The sequence below is a fragment of the Phoxinus phoxinus genome (assembly GCF_949152265.1).
Source record: "Phoxinus phoxinus genome assembly, chromosome: 22".
In the NCBI taxonomy this organism is placed as follows: Eukaryota; Metazoa; Chordata; class Actinopteri; order Cypriniformes; family Leuciscidae; genus Phoxinus; species Phoxinus phoxinus.
Window position 1 is genome coordinate 7,653,721 of NC_136897.1, and position 26,629 is coordinate 7,680,349.

Below are 26,629 nucleotides of genomic sequence, written 5' to 3' on the forward strand. Positions count from 1 at the left end.
CTCTGCTATCTCACTTCAAATTCAGTAATATTAAATATGTGCACAACCCTGAATGTAATCTAATAAAATCCGTTTCTTGCTTGCGTTAAGATGACTAACTAATTACATCCGCTATGAGTGTTGAATTGTGAAACATGTAATTCACTGGAATAACTCAAATTCATGACGACCTAACTGAGAATCATCCCTACATATTGCTTAATTTTACTTCCACGTATAATATTTGTACAAGCAGTTTGTTTTATACCTTGAGTAAACAACGTGTGCTAACATTCTACTTGTGACAGTAATCATCACTTATCTCGCTCTTTACTATAGACGATACTCATAATTATGACCTGTGAATCTGCCTTCACTTTCAAAGCAAAACAAATAAGAAAAACCTAAATAATACATGATTTTGCATTCACAAAGATATGAATCATATGTTATATTTAAATAATACAAGTGAGAATGACTTTCATTATTGTATACATTTCATGAATATATATTTATTTTATATTGAGAAGCAGCTATTTGGGGTTATTTTGTGGAAAAGGTGTAACAAAAGTATTTACAATGGGAAAAAAAATCATATTACTCCTATAAATCGGGTTTATTTTCTTTGTACAAAGTACAATTTCTTTTTTTTTTTTCTTCTCTAAAGCGTGTCTGATCCTGAAGCTGTCTGACGTGCGTTATTGTGGTATTCTACAAATCTGTCAGCTCTGCTGGCGTGTTGCGACTTGTGTGTTGGCAAAGAGAAGTTGCGTGTGTGTGTGCGGTCAGAATACAAGAGAAAAGGAGAGGACTGGATGTATTTATGGTAAAACACTGTATTTAGATTAAAGGCTTACAGATTTTGATCTCTGGATTTAAGTAATGCGAGATATTTAAAATAAATATAAAATCAAATTAGTATATGAAATGTAAGAAATTGCATCTCTTTATTTGGTAAGAAACATGTTATGTGGTAAGATTGGCATTGGATTTGTCTCCAAGGTTCCTTACTAAAAGTCTCGAGTTAGAATGGCAATCTGCTTGCAGACAAGACCAAGATCTGCTGAAAAGCACGTACTGTGGTAAGTTCACTGTTGACATTTGCCACATTATATAAACTGAGGCGTATTGTCAGACTGCTCTTCAGAACTCGTGATTTGTACTTTGCTCTTTTTCTTCTCTGTTGAAATATATGGAGTTTCCTACCATACTGAATTCTGAGAAAGAAAAAACATATGTGTAGGCTGTAATTGTGCTATATTCCGACATGTCATGTACATTGTGGTCAGTATTGTTTGCACTATTATATATATAGTTTCCCCCCAAATTCACATAATTTTACCTGTTGTCATGACACTGGTTCTCTGGTTTCTCTGATAACATATGCATGTTGACAAAACATATTTGATATTTCTGTGAAATGTCATTTTAGAGCATTTTCTCACCTGAATGTGTTTAAAACAGCAGATTTTGTTGAGACATTGGTAATTTAGAATGAGAGTGAGTCGTATGCTTTTTAGATCAAATATAAACAAACATTTTGATAAAATCTTTAAAAGATGTTTGTACACCAATAATATATTATTTCCAGACTTTACTTTATTCGTTTACAGTTTACTGGACAAATCTGCACAATTACTAAGTAATGTAGCATTACTGCAATGATTTTAATGTAAAAGCATAAAAAAGCAGATTTAATGAATTATGGCTGCATCTTATACAGTATAGAATGTTTACAAAATTTGCATTGATTTGGCTGCCTATAAAATTAAGACTTGAATATATTAAAATTATTTAATGTGAGATTATTGAAATAGTTTGGTTTAAAGTTCACTTTAGCATCAATGGTGTTAAAGTAAATAAATGTAAAAAAAAAAAAATGTAAAAAAAAATCCAGAATCTGCTCAAATTTCACCGAATCGATTCAGAATTCTGATTCATAGTAGACAAACAGCGGAAATCGCCTTTTAAAAACTAGATTTACTCTGTTTTATTTCCTTTATCATTCCCATTACATATTTTAAATTAACTTTCCTGTGACTGAAAAACAGTCCACCCTTTTTAGTCATTTTACAAATACTAATAATTATTTAGAGAAATAAAAAAATCTGTTTATAGAGAATGTAGTTCTTTTTCATATTTGCTAAAGGGTCATCTGTGCAGGCACCACCCAAACCAACACTTTATTTTGTTTCCTGTGGACATGTTTTTCATCTGGGCCCCCGTCTCTAAAGTGCCAAGGTCAGGCTACGAGACTCACCAGGACAAATGTATACAACCTGTTTTTCACTCTACATAAAAGAAAGAATGGGGTCATGTTTGGCCTTAATTTTCAGAGAAGCTCTCTGTTGTTCCAGGGACAGTGATCTTTAATGATAACATCTGTGTCTCAGTGCCAAACCACCATTCTGGGGTTCTCATAAATGCCTTTGTGTAGGCCAGCTGTTTACAGTCGATCCAAAACATCAGGAGGAAGGTTAGCTTGAAGAGAGAAAAAATGATGTTTTCCCTAGAATAATCTTGAAATATTCCATACGCAAATGTAAAGGTAATGTGCAGTTCTGTAAAGGGTTGAAAAAAAATGTTTTGGAGTCACACCAAAAGCATGCAAAATTTCAACCCATTCAACAACTTGCTTTACAAGTCAACATAAATTCAGAAATAACCAAATTGAATCGCTTAATGGATCAGTTTCATCAAAAGGTATTAAGTTATTCTACCTTTTAATGTTGCAGTCACTTGATTCAGTCACCAGATTATATTTCTGAATCAATTAAATGAAATCTCAGATTATGGCATAATTTAAGGGCTGTGTTCAGTTTTTTTTAGAGGGGGAAGGGGGTGGCGCCCTAGCGCCCTCTATTGGCCAGCCACCCCTGTACACTATGTAACTTTTGGCCCTCTGGCGGTAAAAAAAAAAATAACTGCATGTATTTTATGGAAGAACATTGTTTTGGTTGTGCTTCGGCTCTGAATGAGTGCTCATTATACCTTCACTACCACACTTAAGACATATAACCAGTATAGAAAGGATCTGAAGCTGAATACGATACTGTGGCTACAGCCATTAAAGTACTTCCTTGAAAATACATTCCAAGAAGCGCTACAAATGCCCATGAAATGACCCTTCACAATAGATAATGCTTTCCAATGAACTCTGTTAGAGATACAATATGGAAATCTATAAGTTAAATAAAATACCTTACTCACCTGTTGAATAACAAAAACGCAATCTCGCAACAAAAACACGATTGCTCACCATCTCCAACCCAGTGTTTATTCTGGTTTTATTACGAGCTCTGTTGCGTTCTCTTTTTTCCAGCAGAATCTCAGAAATGTTTTGTGTTTTTTTTTTTTTTACGGTTGATTCCCCGGAGGTTCGAGATTTTCTCAATCATTATGACATCTAACCTATGCCACTCCAACACCACATGCGTCAAAGTAGCCGGAGCATCTTTTCTCTATACGAATATGATGAGACACCCAGGCAAGTGACGCATGTACGCAATTTCCCACGAAAACCATCCCAACAGGTCTAAAATATTTTTAAATATATGAATATATATACTGTATATACATTTGTCATTAAGGACTCAAAGGTTGCAGCGATGTTCTGAATGATTGTGGGTCAGAAATGAACTTTTCCGTTAAGGGACATATTCGTCCCCTGGAACTGATTTCCAGGGGCATTTTTTTACTGTTGTAAAGGCACTTTTTATAAATACCTTTTTAAATGTATACGTGTTCTGTTTTATGTCAAATGCTAAAGTTTAACCAAAATACTCGGTCAGAATACTATAGACTGTTACCAATAAAATTTTAGCAATATCAACAAAAGCCATCTTTACATTGCAAAGATCAGAAGATGCATCTGATATGGCATTTATGTTTATTTACGCAGATTGACTTGTGCAACCTGTAATTTAACCACACCATGTTGCTGTATTTGGCCAAATGAGGACTGGTCCCCCAATTGAGCCTGGTTTTTCCCAAGATTTTTTTTTTTCTTTTCTCTCCATTCTGTCACCTATGGAGTTTGGGTTTGCCACTGTTACCTCTGGCTTGCTTAGTTGGGGTTACTTAAAGGGATAGTTCACACAAAAATGAAAACTAGCCAATGATTTACCTTCCATCTCCAGGCTGAGAAAACTCCGCAATGGAGTTCAGGAAGGGGTGTAGGAGCAAGGAAAAGGGACATACTTCTCTGATGGGCTTCAGACCAGGCTGTGACTGCACGGGAATGGTGGAATGCCACATTGTCCCATTTTTAGATAACTTTAATCAGCTGTTTCTCAGTAGCAATGTAATAAAATACAGGGGATATATTTGTGTTTCAGTTCACAATATGAACAGCTGTTCAGTTTGACTTTATAACCTATAAGTTTAGAACATGATGTTATCTGTTCTGGCATACAGTGTGAAAGTATTTGTAAATTTGGCTGTAAAAATACTTTGTTTTAGTCTTGGTTGAGCTTGCGGGTAAAAAAAGTTCAAGCATTTTAAATATTGGATATCTGTATACATTTTGTGTCAAAGCAACAAGAAATGTGTTAATTGTATAGCCTACACAGTTAAGAGTTTTGGAAAATTGTTAAAAATATTGAAAAAAACTGTTTGCATCATTATCACTGCAAAGCTTCTTTGAAACAATATGTATTGTATAAAGCGCTATAAAAGTAATGGTGACATGACTTGACTAGGTGCTGATAAGGTGATTTGGTTGGTTTCTGGGGGAGGGGGGTTTACATTCTGCCCCAAGTCACAAAAGCCCACCGACCAAGTCTCTATTTTGGATTCTAGATATGGCTCAGGTACCTCTTTCACTGTAAGTTTATGGGATTTCTTTTTATTCATTTATAATCTACCAAGAGAAAATTGTAGGTTTGCTTACCTAGAAAAATAATAGCATGAATTGACGTGCCATTCATATTTTACAAGCGATGCTACTGTACTGTATGTGCTAAGTTTTTTACTAAAGATTGGAAATTTGAACAGATCCATAAACAAACGAACAATAGTAATAATGATAATAACTTGGAACACCAGTAAACACCAAAACTTGTCATAAAGGGTGCTTTTATGAGAATGTGTTCATATTTCTGAATGGAGAGAGGCAATGTTTTACCTTAGAAACTAAAAATAGTCCCTCAGCCACTGAACCTTTACCACATATATAAATAAACCAGAAGCCCTGGCTCACTTTCTCTTCAAGTCAGTCTGAATCAGAGCAGAGAGTCCTTGGATGCAGATCTACAGCCAGTCTAGCAAGGCCTGTTACTTCTCTTTTTGAGCTTGTGGGCCAGAGGTCTTCATTCACTAGAAATCATGAATGAAACAGTTTCATTCAGAACATAAACTTCTGTCATCTGTCTTCATCACAGATGTAGCATACACAATAAACTTGTGCTTGCTGTTTTAACTGAGTTGCTAGAATACCCGTGTATATTCTGAAATGAAAGATAATTGCATCTATGTTGCAATTCTCAGTATTCCTTTGATCAAATGTTGGGCAGTTTCTTATTTTTGGTTGTCAAAATGTTTTATTCAGATAACTAATTTCCTATCACCTGTATGTCTGTTGCAGTTTCGATGTGGAAAATGGGTTGTCGATCGGACGCAGTCCACTGGACCCCAGTCCAAGCTCTGGTCTGGTCCTCCAAGCAAACAGCCAGAGGCGAGAGTCTTTCCTTTACCGCTCGGACTCGGATTTCGACATCTCGCCCAAGACGATGTCCAGAAACTCCTCGACTACCAGCGAGCTGTGAGCTTTTATCACATACTAAAGCAAAATATGTTATAATACTTTGTCATTGAACTGGCTCAACTCATTTTCTTGTTCAGAGTGATTTCTTGCTTAATTATTACTTAATCTTTTGGCATGTAGCTCTTAAGAGTAGCTCTAGAAGCAAGTGTGGGATAGATGTTGTAATAGTGTAAATATAAAGTCAGTGTGAAATACCATTCACAACCTATGCATTTTTAAAGAAAACAAGAAATGCTTTAGAAAGAAAAATGTAAGATGGGATTGGGAGTGCAGAATTAAGAAATAAACCTTTCATTAAAAATGTCAATCAATACAGTGTGTGTGTGTGTGTGTGTGTGTGTGTGTGTGTGTGTGTGTGTGTGTGTGTGTGTGTGTGTGTGTGTGTGTGGGCTTGGTTTATTATGCATTGTGGGAACCGAATGTCCCCACAAGGATAGTAAAACCTGAGATCACCTCCATTGTGGGGACCAGCCAGCGGTCCCCATGAGGGGAATGGGTTAATAAACATACTAAATTATATATTTTTGAAAATGTAAAAATGCAGAATGTCTCCTGTGATGGTTGGGTTTAGGGATAGGGGCAGTGTAAGGGGATATAATATACAGTTTGTACAGTATAAAAACCATTACGCCTATGGAATGTCCCCACAAGGATAGAAATGAAAGCTTGTGTGTGTGTGTGTGTGTGTGTGTGTGTGTGTGTGTGTGTGTGTGTGTGTGTGTGTGTGTGTGTGTGTGTGTGTGTGTGTGCGTGCGTTTGCGTGTGCTTGTCTGTGTCTGTTTGTGTGTGTATTTGATATATGAAACAAGGACGATGCTTGACTTGGGATTATCAGTACTTTAGGCAGGTGAGAGGAGCACATGTGGAGACCAGACAGAAGGAGTAAACAGTGGAACAATGAAGTAGCAGACAGACTATGGAGAACAGATGATGGAGAAATTCAGGTAAATATTTCCAACAGGTAAGATCATAAGTGTCTGAACAGTCTTTGGTAAACAATGACAAAACCAAACAAAGAGTGTGTGTACATGTGAGCAGAGTATAAATGCAGTCGTTGATGAGCAGGTAAATGGTGACCAGGTGCTTGCGCAATTAAAATGCAGGTGAGATTGAGCAGAGCGAGTTCCTGACTGAGGATTGTGAGGGAAAGCTTGGTGTAGCCGTGGCACAAGGTGGATTAGGGGACAGAGGCAGAGCAGGAAGCGCCAGGATCCACCAAGCAAAAGACCTGAGGGAGGTTGGCTAAGTGGGAGACCTCAGGGATGCTGGCTGAGCAGGAAAACTCTGGGATGAGGAAGACTTGGGAGTGCCGGCAGAGCGGGAAGCCTTAGGCAAGTCGGCCGAGCAGGGGACCATGGTGGAGTTGGCAGAGATGGATTACCTTTAGGTAATCAGCATGGATGAGGACTAGGGTGAAGGAGATGAGACCAGAGGATGAGGGACTATGATTACCATGTCCATGACAAAGGATAGAGACACATTTTTTTGGATGATGAAGATGAAGATGAGGATGAGCGAGTGGCCTCCATGGCCGAGATGAGGGAGCAGACAGTGACCTCCATGGCTGAGACAAGGGAGCGGAGAGTGGCCGTGACAGCGGTCACCGGACTTAAGACCAACCAGAATACCAGACTTGGGACAACCTTACCACCCGACTTGGTGGTAACCTAAACACTGGACTTGGAACCACCCTGACTACTGGACTCAGGGTCACTTGACCAGCGAGCTCTGGGACCACCGGACCAGGGACCACTGGACCTGGGAGCTCTGGGCCTCTAGACCCTCTTCAGAGTGTTCAAAGACAGGCTTCTTCCTCCTCCTTCACCTCTTCTTCTGGACTGCGGTCAATGGGGTGCCCGGGACTGGAGGGAGGGTTAGAGGGGTCAGTAGGAGGGAAATCTTGAGAGTAATCTGGAAGTAAGATGACTACAATGGACTGTGGAGTTCCTGGAGAAATTTGATTGGAGCAACTAAGGGTCCTCATCCACTTCTTCCACGGTTGAAGGGGGATCCATCCAATTGAAGGGCCAAATCCAGAAGTTGGCAGAGCGTCCCTCAAGGATCATTGGCAGGTAGCAGTGATCTGAGGGGTTTGTTAAAGCTGGCTCTGAAGAAACGTATAAGTATATATCATCCTCATAAATCCTTGAGGGTCCTGGGTGAGGCTAATGAGGATGCAGGAGTGATGAAATTTCAGTGTGTTTGGTCTGGTCTTCTGTAATGGAATTTTTTTGTTTTATGTTTTTTGAGATGACAGGTAACGACGGTAAGTATATTGATGATAGATAAAACACCAGCACTTAACTTGAGAGTAACACTACTTTCTAGTCAGATGAGACGAGCACACAAGACAGATGGAGTAATCACAGCGGATCAAGGAAGGAGTAGACAGACAATATAACGATGGAGAACAGAGGTGATGGAGAAATCTAGGTAAGTATATCCAACAGGTAAGATCAACACAAGAGTCTCAGCAGTCTTTTGTAAACAACGAGACCAGACAACGAGTGTGAGAGTTTGAGCAAAGTATAAATGCTGTCCCTGATGAGCATTGATATATTATTACATACATCAAAATCCAATGGAATGCAAAAGCCAGTAGCAATGAAAACATTGAATTTATATTATTTATTTATTGACATAAATTAAAACCATACTAAATCATGAAATTTGTTTATACATTAAGAAATAACATGTATATTATATTAATTTAAAGGGATCAAGTGTAGAGGAGAACCGAAGTGCAGATAATTTACAAAAAAATCCAAAAACATTGCGAAAACAAAAGCATGGCGTGGCATGAACAAGATATAAACATGGAAAAGACTCATACCAACAGAGGTTACAGTGAAACAATACATGACAAAGACACATGGCAAACATGAGGGCTTAAATACATACAAGACTAATGACAAGACAAGGGACACCTATGAACAATGAAACAGTGACAACATGACACATCAGACAAGGGAACACATGGCAGGATCACATGACTAACAGGGAATCACATGGCAGACATGAAATGGAAACATGACATGAACAAACCCAAAACGTGACAGATCCCCCCCTCTAAGGGTGGCTCCAAACACCCAAACAAAAGAAAAAACATTCAAGAAGGGTGGTGGAGCGGAGGCGGCCTTGGGGGAGGGATGATTTTTTTCAAAGCGGCTTTACAGTGATAAATAGATAATTTAAGGTAACAGATTGTTTTGGCTTTATAGCGGTTCTTGAATACAAATAAGCTAAAGTTAGTTTTGATTGATTAACTTCCGTTGCAATGATCATTAGTTATTAAATTAGAGACCGCTAAGACGACACTGTTCTCTCTACACAGACTTTAAACGCGAACCTGTAAGAAACGCTGATGGCGCTCACATGCGCATCAATAATTAATTATATAGTCATGCGCATTTTAATATATTTTCGCTGGTTTGTAATTCCCTACAAACCAAGCCTTAACAAACTACTTGTCTGGCCTTAAAAAATTTATACAGAATTTTATCACTTCGGGGTAGATACGCGAAACCGAAATTATCCGACAACGCTTTATCTGTAGACTGGTAAAGGGATCCTTCACAGGGGAGAGACTAGCTGGTACTTCAGCACTGCGTTGTCATCGGGTCCAGGCGAAGGTCCTTCGTCAGATCTGGATCCGGCAGGCTGCGGGAAAACCTCGGGATAAACAAAGACACTAAAATTAGCGTAGATGTCATTCTTCTTATGATGTAACGAGTACATCAGGATTTATGGAAGGTGTTCCCAGTTCCGGCTGACCTAATCTATGCAGCCTAACATTGAATTATAGAAGTCTATAATGTATTATGTGAATGCTAGGTCAAAGAGACGTGTCTTTAATCTAGCTTTGAACTGACAGAGTATGTCTGCTTCCTGGACAATGGTAGGAAGACTGTTCCAAAGTTTTCCAAGGGGGCATCAGTAGATTAGGGGGCCAGGCTGAACCCAACAGTTCAGGGGACCATGGCAGCGCGGCCTCCATGGTCCTATAAAGGGACCTACTGCCCCCCCAAAAAAGTATCTTGGGGGCAACTATGGGGCTATGGGTAGGAACAGACACCGGCTCAGGAACAGACACCGGCTCAGGAACAGACACTGTGGCGGCCATCTTGGGCAAGGGCTCACAAGCTGGAGCCGATGTGTGTGCACACACACACACACACATAAGAGCTGTAGCGGCTATCATCATCGCTGCATCATCTGGAGCTGACTGGAGCAGCAGGCTTGAAGTGAACAGTCTCTGGCTGGGCAGGCTTGACGTGAACAGTCTCTGGCTGGGCAGGCTTGACGTGAACAGTCTCTGGCTGGGCAGGCTTGACGTGAACAGTCTCTGGCTGGGCAGGCTTGACGTGAACAGTCTCTGGCTTGGCAGGCTTGAAGTGAACAGTCTCTGGCTGGGCAGGTATGACGTGAAGAGTCTCTGGCTGGGCAGGCATGACATGAAGAGAATCTGGCTTGGAGGGTACTGTGGTTTTGCGGGGCTCCTCGTCTGCAAAACCCACCGTAAAAGTTGACCCACTCACCAACAAGGCATAATCTATATATTGGGCCAGAGAAAAATACATGTTTACCCCTGGCAATTGGGACCGCACCGGTTCGTTAAGCCCAAAATGAAAAATGTCCTTTAGAGCCACATCATTAAAATCTACCAAATCGCAGAGTTCAAAAAACATAGTCCTCCAGGGAACAATTCCCCTGGCGTAAACAAAGGAGGGAAACTGCTGGGTTCATGGTTGGTCAAGTATTCTGTAAAGGGATCCACTGGAGGCAAGTGTAGATGAGAACCCAAGTGCAGTTTATTTAGAAAAAAAATCCAAAAACATGAAACAAAACCATGGTGTGGCATGAACTAAAAAGCATGAACAAGATATAAACATGGACAAGACTCTTACCAACAGAGGTTACAGTGAAACAATACTTGACAAGACTAATGACAGGACAAGGGACACCTGTGAACAATGAAACAATGAACCAATAACTGTCACGACACGCACACACAGGGAATTGGAGATCCAAACGCAATGATATTTATTGGGTAATCCGTACTCACGATCAGTCCAGGCAGGGGTCAAATACCATGTAAGCAATCCAAACATAAAAATAAACAAACGACAGGGAAACAGGCTCAAAGCACAACGGAAGTGTGGGGACAATATACAAGGACTCCGTGACAAACACTGAAACAGACAGGGTATATATACACAAGTGCAAACAAGGTGACGAGAGACAGCTGAAGGAAATGAACAATCAGTGACAGACAGGATTATGGGAAGTGTAGTGATAATGCCTAGACACCGTGAAAACTGAGACCTCAAATGTTAAACCCAGGCAACCACCAGACACTGTGACATAACCTCCCCTCCACGGAGCGGCTACCAGACGCTCCAAGACCACAAGAAACAAACAAAACAAGAGTCCAGGCGGGAGGAGGAAAGGTGGAGGATCAGGGGGTGGGATGGGGGACCAGGTCCATGGAGGGGAACAGGAACAAGGGGGAACGGCTTAAGCGCCGGCCAGGGCGAAACAGACAGTCCATCGGGTGGCCAGGGCGGAGACGACCCCTCGGGCGGCCACGGCGGTAAAGACCCCTCGGGCGGCCACGGCGGTGAAGAACCCTCGGGCGGCCACGGCGGTGAAGACCCCTCGGGCGGCCACGGCGGTGAAGACCCCTCGGGCGGCCACGGCGGTGAAGACCCCTCGGGCGGCCACGGCGGAGACGACCAGGGTGAAGACGACCACTCGGGCGGCCATGGCGGAGACGACCAGGGTGAAGCCGACCACTCGGGCGGCCATGGCGGTGAAGACCAAGGCGGAACAGAGACAGACCCTGGCTCAGGAACAGTTACAACCGGCTCAGGAACTGGAACAGACACCACCGGCTCAGGAACGGGAACAGCAACAGACACCACCGGCTCAGGAACGGGAACAGCAACAGACACCACCGGCTCAGGAACGGGAACAGCAACAGACACCACCGGCTCAGGAACGGGAACAGCAACAGACACCACCGGCTCAGGAACTGGAACAGCAACAGACACCACCGGCTCAGGAACTGGAACTGCAACAGACATCACCGGCTCAGGAACTGCAACAGACACCACCGGCTCAGAAACTGCAACAGACACCACCGGCTCAGGAACAGCAACAGACACCACCGGCTCAGGAACTGCAACAGACACCACCGGCTCAGGAACTGCAACAGACACCACCGGCTCAGGAACTGCAACAGACACCACCGGCTCAGGAACTGCAACAGACACCACCGGCTCAGGAACTGCAAAAGACACCACCGGCTCAGGAACTGCAACATACACCACCGGCTCAGGAGCTGCAACAGACACCACCGGCTCAGGAACTGCAACAGACACCACCGGCTCAGGAACTGCAACAGACACCACCGGCTTAGGAACTGCAACAGACACCACCGGCTCAGGAACTGCAACAGACACCACCGGCTCAGGAACTGCAACAGACACCACCGGCTCAGGAACTGCAACAGACACCACCGGCTCAGGAACAGGCTCGGCGGGCGTGAAGTGAAGCTCAGGCTCGGCGGGGGTGACATGAATCGCAAGCTCGGCGGGCGTGACGTGAATCTCAGGCTCGGCGGGCGTGACGTGATGCTGGATCGGGGCCGGCAGGGCGAGCAGCTCGGGCGGGGCCGGCAGGGCGAGCAGCTCGGGCGGGGCCGGCAGGGGAACTGGCAGATCAGGTTGCTCGGGGACGACCTCCGTGACGTGAACGGTCTCTGGATCGGCAGACGTGACGTGAACGGTCTCTGGATCGGCAGACGTGACGTGAACGGTCTCTGGATCGGCAGACGTGACGTGAACGGTCTCTGGATCGGCAGAAGTGTGTTTCTTCCTCCTCCGCCTACGATGGCAAGACGGTGGCATCGAGCCCACCGCCTCAGGGGAAGTTACACTCACCGGCAAGGGTATGTCGGTCATCCTGTCATGAGACACAGGCGTGACTGATGCATCCCACTGGCTCCGATGCTAAAGGTATCTGGTAAAACCCCAAAAGTCCAAGATCTCCAGCCCCTTCATTTCCCACCCAGGCAATGGGTCATCAAGACAGACATTAAAAACATCCTTTAATGCTGCCTCATTGTAGCCCATACCTCTCGAGAGTGTCCAAAAGGTCTGAGCAAGTCAACCCACCGGCTGGCCCCGCTGGCGTAGGCTCATCAAATTTTGGACTCGCCCCTTCCTCTCTTTCTCCGTGTTAGGAGAAAGGATACGAAACCCCATCATGCTGGATCTCTTTTGTGACGGAGTCCTTCTGTCACGACACGCACACACAGGGAATTAGAGATCCAAACGCAATGATATTTATTGGGTAATCCGTACTCACGATCAGTCCTGGCAGGGGTCAAATACCATGTAAACAATCCAAACATAAAAATAAACAAACGACAGGGAAACAGGCTCAAAGCACAACGGAAGTGTGGGGACAATATACAAGGACTCCGTGACAAACACTGAAACAGACAGGGTATATATACACAAGTGCAAACAAGGTGACGAGAGACAGCTGAAGGAAATGAACAATCAGTGACAGACAGGATTATGGGAAGTGTAGTGAAAATGCCTAGACACCGTGAAAACTGAGACCTCTAATGTTAAACCCAGGGAACCACCAGACACTGTGACAATAACAACATGACACATCAGACAAGGGAACACATGGCAGGATCATATAACTAACAGGGAATCACATGACAGACATGGATTGTTCTGGGAGTAGGGATATGATGTCTCTGGTCCATTACCTGCAGTAGATGGCGGTAATACTCTTTTTAAGAATGCGAACCGCCAATGAGCCCAAATAAGAAGAAAGAAGAACATGACAGACATGGAAACATGACATGAACAAACCCAAAACGTGACAATTCCATTGGACTTAGATGCAAACATACTGTATATTTTTTTTTTTACTGACACATGTTGTGATTTATTTATTTATTGATGCTTTTAATTAAAAAAAAATTTATCAATATGGCACTCCCAATCCTACATAGATTTATCCATCAGGAAATTATGTTATTGTTGATTGGAGGGAAATTGGTTAATGGGGATTTTTGACATCAATGGCATTGCAATGTTCTTTTAGAGTCGGAGCGAATTATTACATGCGCTCTTGTCAATCATTTACAATAAGACTAGGCAAGTGCTTTAAGAAAGTAAATTTGGTCAATATTGATTTCTTGTTAAATATTAATTAAATAAATTAATCTGATCACTGTTGACTTCTCTTTTGCAGTCATGGGGAGGACATGATTGTAACGCCTTTTGCGCAGGTCAGTTGGGTGCAAATTTGGATTTTTTTTATATATATATTTGTAATTTCACAAAGGTTCCAAATAATTGTGCAAGGTACTATGTGCATTCTATTGTGCAGATGAATGTGTAACACGTACACATGACTTACACGTGGTGTAACAGCTGTAGCTCTTCACTGTGTGTGTGTGTGTGTGTGTGTGTGTGTGTGTGTGTGTGTGTGTGTGTGTCAAACCTACAACATGTCAATTAATCGATATATATTTGTGTGTGTGTTCTATAGGTTCTTGCCAGTCTGCGTACAGTGAGGGGTAACGTTGCAGCTTTAACCCACATGCAAGATAGAAGCAACAAGTGAGTCTGTAGTCAAAACATCTTTAGATAGTCAGCGAATGGAATGATTAATGAGACAAATATTTATAACAATTGTCACATGAGGTCTCTTTAATCTTGTTTTTTTTATATGTCAGGAGACCGTCAGGCACTAACCCTCAATCTGCCTGTAAAACAAACCAGACTGGTGAGTGGAAGAAGAACATGAGCTGGTCTAGCCAAAGATGAGGATTTTTTTTCTTGCTGTAAACCTCAGGCAGATTTAGACGTAAAGGTTTGAACATCTGAGTAGTCACCAGAAATGAAAATGATGTATTTGAGGCTTATTCTAACATTATGTAAAATAACCAGGGCTGTTTTGACATCTAAGGTTTTGTTTTTCTAGATGAATCATATCAAAAACTCGCTGTTGAGACTCTTGAAGAGCTGGACTGGTGTTTGGACCAGCTGGAGACCCTGCAGACACGTCACTCTGTCAGTGAAATGGCCTCCAATAAGGTATTTAAAGCAACATTCTTAAAAGCAACATTCTAAAAAAATCTAATACCGGTAATTTACTCTCCTTAAAGGGACAGTGTGTAGGAATTTATCCCATCTAGCGGTGAAATTGTATTTTGCATTTAAACGAATAGTGCTCTCTAGCTCCTCGCTTTTTCAAATGCGTGTTGCAACTACGGTAGCCGTTATGTACAAAGAAGCTATTACAACAATAGCCCTTCGTCGAGTTTAACTATACGTTACATGTTCTACTGTTATGCTGCCTATATAATGAATTACACAACCAAGGAATGAAAAAAAGCTTGTAATTTAGACCGTAACATTGACTTACCCATCGAGGAGAAAGCAGGCCACTTCAGAGTCCCTTTCAAAGTCTTTCTCCTTCATCAGCTCTTTCTAACTGCTATCCCGTTATTTACCCTCGTTTTTTTAATTCGCCGGTCACGTTTCCTTTCAAAGTCAATTTTGGCATTTCTCCTGTGGCTCGGCATAAGTATCATCCTGAATTATGAACCTTTCATGGCTACCTACCAAATGAATCAATAATTTGAATCAAAATATTGATTTAAAAAGGAGTTTATTGATTCCGTTAAAGAACACTGTGCCCATGGCAACGTTATTTTTAATGGCAACGGTGTGTTATACTTTGCAGCGGTCTGTTATCAAGAAATAACAGAAATAACATTCTACACTAGAATTTAACCAATGTAATAAACTAAAATAAACACTGCACACAATGAAATCATATGACTTCAGAAGACTTGGAATATAGTGCATGAGAAATATGAACTATGATATTTTATTTTTGAATGTTCCATGCCCAAAGCCATGCAACACGATAATACAAAACCAACACATTTCAGTACAACACTGAACAGAAACTTGGACGTAAGGCAAGCAATGTTGGCAGAGGGGTTTCTGTCATTACAGTGCATGAGGCACACTGTATATTTGATACTGACTTGTAATATCGTCAAAAGGCTCTTTCTGACAAAACTATTTCGGTATTGTATTGCAATGCATCATATTCAGTTTATTATGTGTTAATCAGAGCTGTAAATCATTTTTCTGATGCATGATTACATAACCCCACCATGCACTGTAGAGTCTGAATGAGTGTTTCCTCTCTGGCCTTTTGGTATGGACTCACTCAGTTACCATAGTAACTAAGTAACATGTTGAATATTGTGCTGTAGGGTTCTGATAGCTGATCAGTTACAATGTTCATAACACTAGTTTTCTTCCGGACTGTGTATATCATCTACTGTTCACAGTTACATTTATTGTATCATTTGCTGTCGGTATTACACTGAAATTAGTTCAATAATGCAATAAATGGAGTTTTGTTATCAGAATATAATGTTTCACTTTTATTTGTTGTATTATTTTTAGTTTAAAAGAATGCTCAACAGGGAGCTAACTCAGCTATCTGAGACCAGCCGGTCAGGAAACCAGGTGTCGGAATTCATAGCAAGCGCAATTTTACGTGAGTGACCACTTAATGTAATTTCAATGTAATTTTGAGACAGGATTTGTAAGAACATGGTGTGTTTACTATTAACTCTTTCCCCGCCAAACACATATTTTTTATGATACTATATAGAACATACTTTTTTAGCAGCCCTGATGTAATTACTCAAATTCAAAACAAGTACCTACTCAAGAGAGTATGCGATTTCGGACGCAGCCCAAGTGTGCCGCACAAGTCCTGAAAAGTGAAACCTAAAATGTTTTGATCACCTCCTGGTGGCTGGATGAAGTATAGGTCATAAACTCCGCCCTCTCCATGTAATCCAATGGGACTTGAGACAAACTAAACAATCAAATTACACTTCAAATAATTATTATTTTTTGAAAGCAAAGTTATTTTGATATATTGCATGTTCAGATATTCATACAACAAAATATTCAGATAATTTTTTGTGAAAATGATCAAAAACAATGGTGGTGCTTTTTTTTTTTCACGCTGGCGGGGAAAGATTTAATTCAGATTTTGTCTGAATGTAGCTCAGGGCTTTTCTCATACTTTTTGTTTGTGTTGCAGAAAAACAGCATGATGTGGAGATTTTGTCAGCAGCTTGTAAGGAGGAGAAAAAACGGCGTCCAATGTCTCAGATAAGTGGAGTGAGAAAACTGAGCCCCGGCCCGAGTCTCCCACCAACATGCATCCCACGATTCGGTGTCAATACGCAGCACGAGAGCCTCCTGGCCAAGGTATCCATTCATTTTATTTTATGTCTATTGTTAATATTATTATTAGTGCTATTCATTGGAGAAAAAAAAATACCATATTTTTTACTCCAGGGGCTTGAGGACATGGATCATTGGGGTATAGATATTTTTAAGATAGCAGAGTATTCCGGGAATCGGCCACTGACGGTCATAATGTACACCATTTTTCAGGTAAGGTTTTTGAATGGTTTGCTGCTTTGCTATGGCATTGAAAAGAAAAATACAGTAGATAAAGCCATTGTTGGAAAAACTTCCAAAAGAAAAAGCTCATAGTTTGATCATTGGTGTGAAGCATTAACTGGAAATTGCTTTCCTTTGTATTTTTTTATGTTGATTTTAACTGCAGATTTGACTCTTTGTGTACTCTGTTATTCTCAGGAGCGAGATTTGCTCAAAACCTTTAAAATCCCATCGGACACCTTCTTGACTTTTCTGATGACTTTGGAAGACCACTACCATGCGGACGTGGCGTACCATAACAACATCCACGCAGCAGACGTTGTACAGTCTACACACGTTCTTCTCTCCACTCCTGCCTTAGAGGTGTGCATGGATGTGTGCACACGTACACAGTGCTCATGGGAATTAATCTAAAAGACAAATCCTGGTATTGACAATGGTTTGTTTAGTTATTTGTGTATTTTTTACTTTCAGGATGTGTTCACAGATCTTGAGATCATGGCTGCTCTGTTTGCCAGTGCTATTCATGATGTAGATCATCCAGGAGTGTCCAACCAGTTCCTCATTAACACAAGTACGACTGACAAACCATTCAAATGACTCCCAAATTCATTCACTTAGGCTCTCTCCCCAACACAAATACATGAAAGACTATCTAAAAACCTAGCTGGACCTTATGATGTTTTTCTCTTCACTCTTTCAGACTCTGAACTGGCTCTCATGTATAATGACGCCTCAGTGTTGGAGAATCATCACTTGGCTGTCGGCTTCAAGCTTCTACAGGAGGAAAACTGTGATATCTTTTGTAATCTCAGCAAGAAACAAAAACAGTCCCTGCGACAGTTGACTATAGATATGGTGATTCTATTTGTGTATATCATCATTAAATGTTAGAGTAAAGGCCCAGATATACTCACAGCGAAGTTTAGGGGTAAAACGAAGTTTGAAATACATAACCAGTGATATAGTGTTAGCGAATTACCAGTAGATACCAATAGATTGCTTAAAATGAAGCAGCTTTACCGTATTAAACACGAAAAACCTGGTCAGTGTCTCAAGTACATCTTCATTTTCTACTATTAAGCAGCTCTCCAGTGTGAAGACGGACTGAACAGGAGAAATTAACCAGAAAAGATTTCTATGCGAAAGAAGGCTGAGCCTCCGCGCACACCTACCTTTTACATAATCGCCATGAACCAATGGTAGTACAAAGATGTTTACCAGCTGTAGCAAACTTTTCCGGAAAGTTTGCTTTGGCAAGCTGTTTCGAACTCCCAGAACGAATTCCAAACGAAGTTCGTTTTGGCCTGATTTTGTTCGAAATGACATCACAGCAATTTGTTCTTCGATTACGCTTGAAGTATATTGGGGCGTTAATACTATATAATTGTGTATACACACTTATACAGATATACTGTATACAGAGTACCGATGGTTATAGTCATGATTCATGATAGTCATTGATTCAACTTAGTGACTTTTACTACTTTTGCACCATATATCTGATCCTCCATACATTTTATCATGTACTATTATTGATATTTAATTGAATTATTTTATAAACTAAAATACTTATCATGAATGATACCATGATGCTATTTTGGTCACATTGTTTAAAGTACTATTGTTACAACAAAACTCTGTTCTTAATGTGAATCTTAACTACACCGATTCGAAATTACATTTACCTTTTATGGACTTTAAAGGTCCCAACTTTTTGGGACTTTAGCTTATTCAACGCAGTGGCGTAGGTTTGATTTTAAAATTGGTGGGGACGGGACATCAATATTTTAAGTTTTGATCAAATTATTGCTAGGGATATATCAGTGTCACTGTATATTGGTAGGGACATGTCCCTAGCGTCCCTACTAAATTCTACGCCCCTGATTCAACGTATCCCCCAGAGTTAGATAAGTCCATACATACCCTTCTCATCTCCATGCGTGCCGTAACTCTGACGCACCCACCGCTAGGCTAGCTTAGCACAAAGACTGTAGGTAAACGGCTCCAGCTAGCATACTGCTCCCAATAAGTGACAAAATAACGCCAACTTTTTCCTATTTACATGTTGTGAAGCCCCGTGGTGAGGAGCAGAGAGTTCGCTCAGGCGCTGCGAGCAAATCACTCCGCCTAAGTAGCAGTGATTCGCCTTCTGAGAATATAGTTCCCAGTGTGTATACGGTTAGAAGATGGCTGTGTCTCATGTGACCTTGTTATTTGTACACGCTGTGACTATACAAATCACAACATGTAAATAGGAAAATGTTGGCGTTATTTTGTCACTTATTGGGAGCAGTATGCTAGCTGGAGCCGTTTACCTCCAGTCTTTGTGCTAAGCTAGGCTAGCGGTGGGTGCGTCAGACAGAGTTACGGCATGCACGAGATGAGAAGGGTATGGACTTATCTAACTCTGGGGGATACTGTGAATAAGCTAAAGTCCCAAAAGTCGGCGTGTTCCTTTAAGGAAAACATAACTGTGAAATATCGTAATCAGATCTGTCTGATAATAATGATGTTTCAGTGAGTGCCAGATTTAGTAACTGTTTCAAATGATTCAGAGAGGTAATGAGTGATTTAGACCAATGAGTTACCCAGTGACTCATCTGTGAGTCATTTCAAAAAAGGAACCAGTTGAAAAGATTTGTTAATTTGTGAATCAGACTACTCTACTACTACTGACTTTGTTATTTTACAACATGTATTTAATCCAGACTGTTGATGAAACTGAATAACATAAAAAACTAAAAAATGTCCAACCCTAATCAGGGGCGGATCTACTGGGGTGGCACGGGGTGGCAGCTGCCACCCCTAGTAAAGGTCTTGCCACCCCAGCTGCCACCCCATTGATGTCAGCCAGTCCGGCCACTACTCAGTTAAATTCACGCATGAATTTTCCTGCATTGAACTTGTTTTAGCGCCGGCCAAAGTTAAATTTTGTCCCGCCAAAGTCTTATTTGATCGGTGAGTAATGTAGATGAACTGCCGCGCTTGTGACAGGGCGCATGTTTTACTGCAAGAACGAGCAGAGAGAGAGAGAGACGGTCGCGCGCGCGCACTCTCTCTCTCTTCGGAGCCAGGCGAAAGTGTAAACAATTCACCATCTCCAAACTAAGCGCTGTCTTGCTTTCTCTCCCTCGCACATATTAATCAAAATAAATCGACACGGTGGTAAAAGGTGTTGTGGTTTCAATCTTTTTATGAAATCACTTCTCAGAGATCTTTGATGCCAGAAATATTAGACTTTATTCACAAACAAAGCCGAGCGCCCTTCTGCAGAAAAAGACGCTCCAGACATGTGGTCGGCTTCACATATATACCCACATCACTTCCAAAAATGGTAATACCTCCTATAGATATTTTTGGGGCTGAAGTCTCACACATGTGACACACACAAATAGAATCATCTGCTGCATCAGCATTTTGACCCCTCCCAAAAGTCAAACCAAAGACACGCAGAGAGGAAATAATGGTGTACAAATATATAGCTAAATTACTGATCTTCTAAATAATAAAATCTTCAACAAAGGTCGGAAGACCAAAGTTTCATGTGGAGCATTCGGAGATTTTTTTTCTCTTTTTTTTCTGAATTACCGATGGGTGTGAATTGTGCTAAATAAGTTGCCTTATCTTCTCTGAAAAGCGTTCTGGACATTCAGCTGACATAAAATAACACTTTAATTAAACGGGAAAAAAATATCCAGTGATGAAATGTTTTCTGTGTTGACAGAAATATTGGATGTCAATGTCCTTCTGCTGGGATAATCACACAACGCGCATGACACGTCCAATTCGCGAACTAATGATTAATTTGAACCGATTCATTTTAATGAATCGGTGTATAACTAATCAGTAACACTTTACAATAAGGTTCTATTTATTACATAAATTAGCCTACATAAAAAGTACAGTTTGCTTACTCAAGCTTAAGCTTTAAAATAAATAAAACCACTTGTTGATGTTTTTTTTGAAAAGCATTATGACAAATTTTTTTTTTTTTTTTTTTTTGTCCCAGATTATACCTAGTGGTGCATTCCATGTTTAGTCCTGGTTTGGAAAAGTCTTCCAGGTTTTGTCCTTGTCTGGAACTGTCTAAATTCTAGTGTAGTCATCAACCTGGCACTTTATAAATGCATTGTTTCAATGACTAGGCTAGTTGCAATCCAGATCTTCAAAACCTGATTAATTTAATCGTTCTTTTGGTCTGTTTAACAAATGTGATGTCTCACATCTGCTCTAGAAGCTACTTGGGTGCTTACAGAGGCTCACTCTCAGTTAGTACTTTTTTACAGGACAAAGAATTATAATAACTTTATAGCTAAATAAGGAGCCAGGTGCCAACTCCTGTGGCTCCCAAGATGATGATTTTTTTTTTTTTACAAAAATTACAATTTTATCTGAGTTTAAAAAAAAACTACTTATAATATGGACAATGCTACTTTTCTATATAAGTTTGGGAGGCTCAGCCTTCACCTAAACGGAAAGATTGCCTTGCGATCAAGCAAAACTTGCGTACCCCCGCTATAAACATTCGCCACCCCAGAAATTATCCCTGACCCTGCTTGCCACCCCATGATTTTTTTTCTAGATCCGCCCCTGACCCTAATAAAACGTGAAGACAAACCTTTTTAAGACGTCACATTTAAAATACTGTTTTTAATACTCATGGGTCTAATACCAAATTTCCTGTTGTGTTTTCAGGTATTAGCCACTGATATGTCCAAACACATGAATTTCCTGGCTGACCTGAAGACAATGGTGGAAACTAAAAAAGTGACCAGTCTAGGAGTCTTACTGCTGGACAACTACTCAGACCGAATACAGGTATTGCAGATCTTACCAAATGCAAAGTACAATTCCAGTATTAGGGATGTGAGGCCCTGTATAATTTGGGGCCCCTGATAGCACAAAATTCAGCCCATTTAAAGCACCACAGCCACCAAAAAAATATTCAAAGAGAGTAAACAACTCTATTTAAGTATTTTTTCGGTTGACTAGTCAACCATCCTGACATTTTTTAGTGCTATTTGCACAGCTAAATTGCTAGTCAGATGTAAAACTTCTTAATTCTTTCCTTCTACAGGTGCTCCAGAACATGGTGCATTGTGCCGACCTCAGCAACCCCACAAAACCCTTGGAGCTCTATCGACTGTGGACAGATCGTATCATGGTGGAGCTCTTCAGTCAGGGTGACCACGAGCGTGACAAGGGCATAGAAATCAGTCCCATGTGTGACAAACACACGGCTTCTGTGGAAAAAACTCAGGTATCCTGTACAAATCGGATTATGTCTCCTATTTTAGGGGGTTTCAAAGTAAATTTGTGCTCTTGAGATATTAATCAATTATGTTTAATATAATGATTTTAACATTCACTAAATTTGATTAATGAAATCATGAAAAAAAGTATGTTTTTTTTATTATATTAATATCAATATTTTTAACTGTTTGATAATAAACAAATAGTAGAAAATATGTGTAAATAAAACGTTTGACGACATTATTTTAAAAAAATACAATAAATGACACTACTATTTTTTATCACATATTGCATAAATTACTTTTTATACATAACAAATATATAGCTGTCTTTTTTAGGAAGAGGGTACCTTGCAAAAAGGATCAAATGTGGGGATTAACAAGTTAGAAAAACCCTGTGCTATTCTATACTAATGATTACTGTGTTTGATTATCGTTTCTTAAGGTGGGATTCATTGATTACATTGTCCACCCTCTATGGGAGACATGGGCTGATCTGGTCCATCCAGATGCTCAGGACATTCTAGATACATTAGAGGACAATCGAGAATGGTACCAGAGCATGATCCCACGAAGCCCGTCGCCCACCCCCGAAGAGCAGGACTCACGGGCCACGGTGGGCTCAGCCGGGGAGAAGTTCCAGTTCGAGCTGACTCTGGAGGAAGAGGATGGAGAGTTAGAGGCTGAAGAGGAGCTCATGGATTCAGAGAGATCAGGGACTATGACGGACACCAGGCATTCACAAATGTCCCCCCTTCGAGTCACTCCCATTTTAGACAGCAGTGAAAGAGAATCGGACCAAGAAATGACCAGCGCATCCATCCTGCAGTTGGGAACTTAACATGACCCAGTACCAACCGCAGCACAGTTCATTTGTGTTTCTAAGTTGCACTTATTAGTTTGGGGTTGAGTAGAACAACCATTCACTGAAAACTAAAAAGACATTAGACCCAAGGTTTATCTGACCAAATAACCTGTATTTTAAAGCTATATTTGTGTCCCAGACACAAACTTTTAAAAAAGGACTGAGCCCGAAGTTGTAGATGAATGTTTTTGTGGTCTCATGTCGTCTGGAGAAACATGAGTCTTCCCTTGAGTGACTGTCCATGCCAACTGCAGAGGAAAGCTGATTTACTCATTATGTGAACTTTTTCACTGGACCGCAGTATATTTAATATCCTGAACATTTTTAATAATGGATAAATTAATGTTCTGTTTTGTTTTTGCCACTGAAATGAAACGGGACAGTTGCGAGAAATATTTAAGGCAAGACACCACAGGTGAATTGGGTAAACATTTGAACTAATATATCACTATAATTCCCCAGTTGATTAAACATTTAACATTGAGACCTTTTTTGGAACACTTTATTTTACACGTTACATGTACTTTCTATAATAACAGCAGTACATTATGCAGAATTACAAGCAACAAACCTGAAACCAAACCCTTACTCTAACCCTATAAGTTATTATTGCTCAGTATTTAAAAGTAATTACACTGTAACACGGACACATCAAAACAAAGTGTAACCCTTTATGTTAAAGTGTCCGTGTTACAGTGTAATTATACATTTAAGAACTGAGAAATAATAATTAACTACATGAATTTACTATAGGGTCAGGGTTGTTAGAATTAGGGTTAGGGTTAGTAACAACATGTGACGCGTAACAAAGACACGAAGATAAAGTGGGAACATTTTCTGAAATGTTGTCTAATTATTTATGCTAATTCAATATGCACTAATTTGCATACGTTTTCAGAACAGACATCTATCCATTGGTTCAAAATATTTTATTTTATTGACATATTAGAGATAAAGGTTTTTACAGAGGGAGTTTTGAATATCTTTGTATCATTCCAAAGAATATTGTCAGAAAAAAATACTCTGTATTAATCAGGCGAATGGAAGGAAGTTTTGCTTGTAGTGTCTTGCCTTAACTGGTCAGCGATAAGATTGTGATTGCTAACAACCTCAGGATCATATTGATTTCAGTTTAATGTAGCAAGACTCCAAAGTGCAGTCACTAAACAATCTGAAATACTCTTGTTTTGAACATATAAGAAAAGATAAAAAGAAACCTTTAATCCAAAAGCCACGTTTATGGGCTCAAGACCACCATCCGGAGAATCCCTTTACATGTGTCTTTGTACTGAAATACCTTTATACCTCTTAAACATTAGCACTATGTAGACATAATGATTCTATAAATAGAAACAGGGTTGATGTTTTATCTGATTTATGAATGAATTCGAATGGTGACAGATCTTCTCATGTTTGCATGTCTAAACTCACCTAACTTCACCCCCACGAGTGTTATACAGCCATGTTAGACATTGTCAAATTGAAGATTGCCTCTGGCTGAAGTGGATCTGATATGTTTCGTGGTTTCATGGTTACAGGTGGATTTAAACAGTAAGTTCTGATCCCAGACCAGCGCAGGCAACCCCTACTCTTAGCCAAACGCATGTCCACCTCACATAAAGGGCTTTGACAAAATGATCCTTGAGATCCTGCTCTGATATTGCCATCATTTTCAGAGATTTTGGCCTCAAAATATTCCATAAATATCTGATTATATACAATCAGAAACGTGCTATGAAATTACAGAGCAATTTTGAAGGTGAAATGTGCAATTTAAATATATATAGTTCCAGTAAAGGCAACCAAAAGTAAGTCATTTGCATGGTGATATCCCTGAAAAGGGTAAACCAAACATCAGAGACAATTGTGTCAAATTGTGTGAAATCAATAAATAAACACATTTAATACATTATCATGTACCAAATTTAACATTACTGCTTCATTCTAAATACTGCTCAGAAATTACAAGTAGCAAATTGATTTTATTATAATCTATCTGTAATCTATAGATTATATTTTAACATTTTCCAGATAATATTTTATTACATATTTTATTTATTTGGGTATAAACTCTCTCTTCCTCTGACCAATCAGAGATGGGGGTCTGCTTGGGAAACCTGTTGTAAAATGATTTGTTTTTTATTTATAGTAGCCCAGGAATCACACATTTCACCTTTAGTTTGTTAAGAACATGAAACCGTGATACATAATGATTTTGTTTAATAATAATAATAAAAAAGTAGTCAGCAGTGCTGGGAGAGAACCTGTTGCCAGATTGATACTAAATGCTTAAAGTGCCACCAAGAAGGCTTGGACACACTCATTCTTAGAGATCAGAAAAGCCAGTATAGAAATCCAAGCGTACAGCCTTAAAGCACATCCCTTTAGCTTCAGTGCCATTACAACAGTGACTGTGAAACATTTATAGTGTCTAAAATGAGTTTTTGTTGTATGATATTAACTAAACTGTGTCCTCTTCTCTGTAAAAATGTTCTATGTGTATATGTCCTCTGTTTGTTAGTATTGCTGACATTGTCAAAAAAGCATATATTTATGTTTACAGGTTGAGGTCACATGTTTCAGATAAAGGTGATCACAGTGTGTGTTTGTGTTCTCCACTGTCAGAGCCAAAAAAATACTTAATTTTTAATTAAGATTGTTCTGAATTGCCAATAAAAACAACAACAAAAAATACAACAACTATTCTGTTGTGTGGTTCTGTGTTTTAAGCAATAATGTATAAATAAAATAGCTGCCAAGAACATGTAAGGTCCAGAGCAGGTGTTCGATGGTTAGCTTCGACTATACATAATCGTCTACATAATATAACATAATATAATATAATGCAGGCAGTGTTTTTCAGAGCCATTGAGATGAACAGAAATGTTAACAGGTCTCTCCTGGTACCATTATAATCCTCTGGTGGTAAGCAGTATTAGAAAGACAGATTCTCATTCTAGAAAGCATTTGATTGGCCAAAATATTGCATGTGCCCTTGAATGCATAATGAGGCAAGGTGAGTTTTTGCTCTGTTTTTGTGGGAAATTAAGAATCCAGGTACAATTTCACATTTTAAAATATTAATAAAACGCATATATGAATACTTCATATGAACTTCAGCAATACACTCGCATATAGATGACCTCAAAGCGAACGGGCATGCCACACATCTCATTTTAATTTTATGGGGTTCTGTAATGCTCCATAAAGACTTCTCATAATTTGA

The 26,629-nt window shown here is 40.1% G+C and overlaps 1 protein-coding gene across 5 annotated transcripts in view; it reads left to right on the plus strand.

Moving 5' to 3' along the window:
- The window catches only part of pde4cb (phosphodiesterase 4C, cAMP-specific b), a 69,433-nt gene extending 43,359 nt beyond the window's left edge, over window positions 1–26,074 (plus strand). For 3 of the 5 annotated variants that reach the window (XM_079598077.1, XM_079598079.1, XM_079598078.1), the window contains exons 2-15: window positions 5,564–5,740; window positions 14,024–14,060; window positions 14,324–14,394; window positions 14,511–14,560; window positions 14,759–14,871; window positions 16,264–16,357; window positions 16,916–17,085; window positions 17,176–17,274; window positions 17,482–17,646; window positions 17,758–17,857; window positions 17,987–18,141; window positions 21,982–22,104; window positions 22,364–22,546; window positions 22,984–26,074. In XM_079598077.1, coding sequence (XP_079454203.1) covers window positions 5,564–5,740; window positions 14,024–14,060; window positions 14,324–14,394; window positions 14,511–14,560; window positions 14,759–14,871; window positions 16,264–16,357; window positions 16,916–17,085; window positions 17,176–17,274; window positions 17,482–17,646; window positions 17,758–17,857; window positions 17,987–18,141; window positions 21,982–22,104; window positions 22,364–22,546; window positions 22,984–23,379 — 1,933 coding nt within the window. In that variant the 3' untranslated portion in view covers window positions 23,380–26,074. Of the gene's footprint in view, window positions 1–734; window positions 806–981; window positions 1,062–5,563; window positions 5,741–14,023; window positions 14,061–14,323; window positions 14,395–14,510; window positions 14,648–14,758; window positions 14,872–16,263; window positions 16,358–16,915; window positions 17,086–17,175; window positions 17,275–17,481; window positions 17,647–17,757; window positions 17,858–17,986; window positions 18,142–21,981; window positions 22,105–22,363; window positions 22,547–22,983 lie in introns of those variants that run through there. The other 2 variants (XM_079598080.1, XM_079598081.1) reach the window with 2 other exon arrangements.
- The last annotated feature ends 555 nt before the right edge of the window (window positions 26,075–26,629 follow it).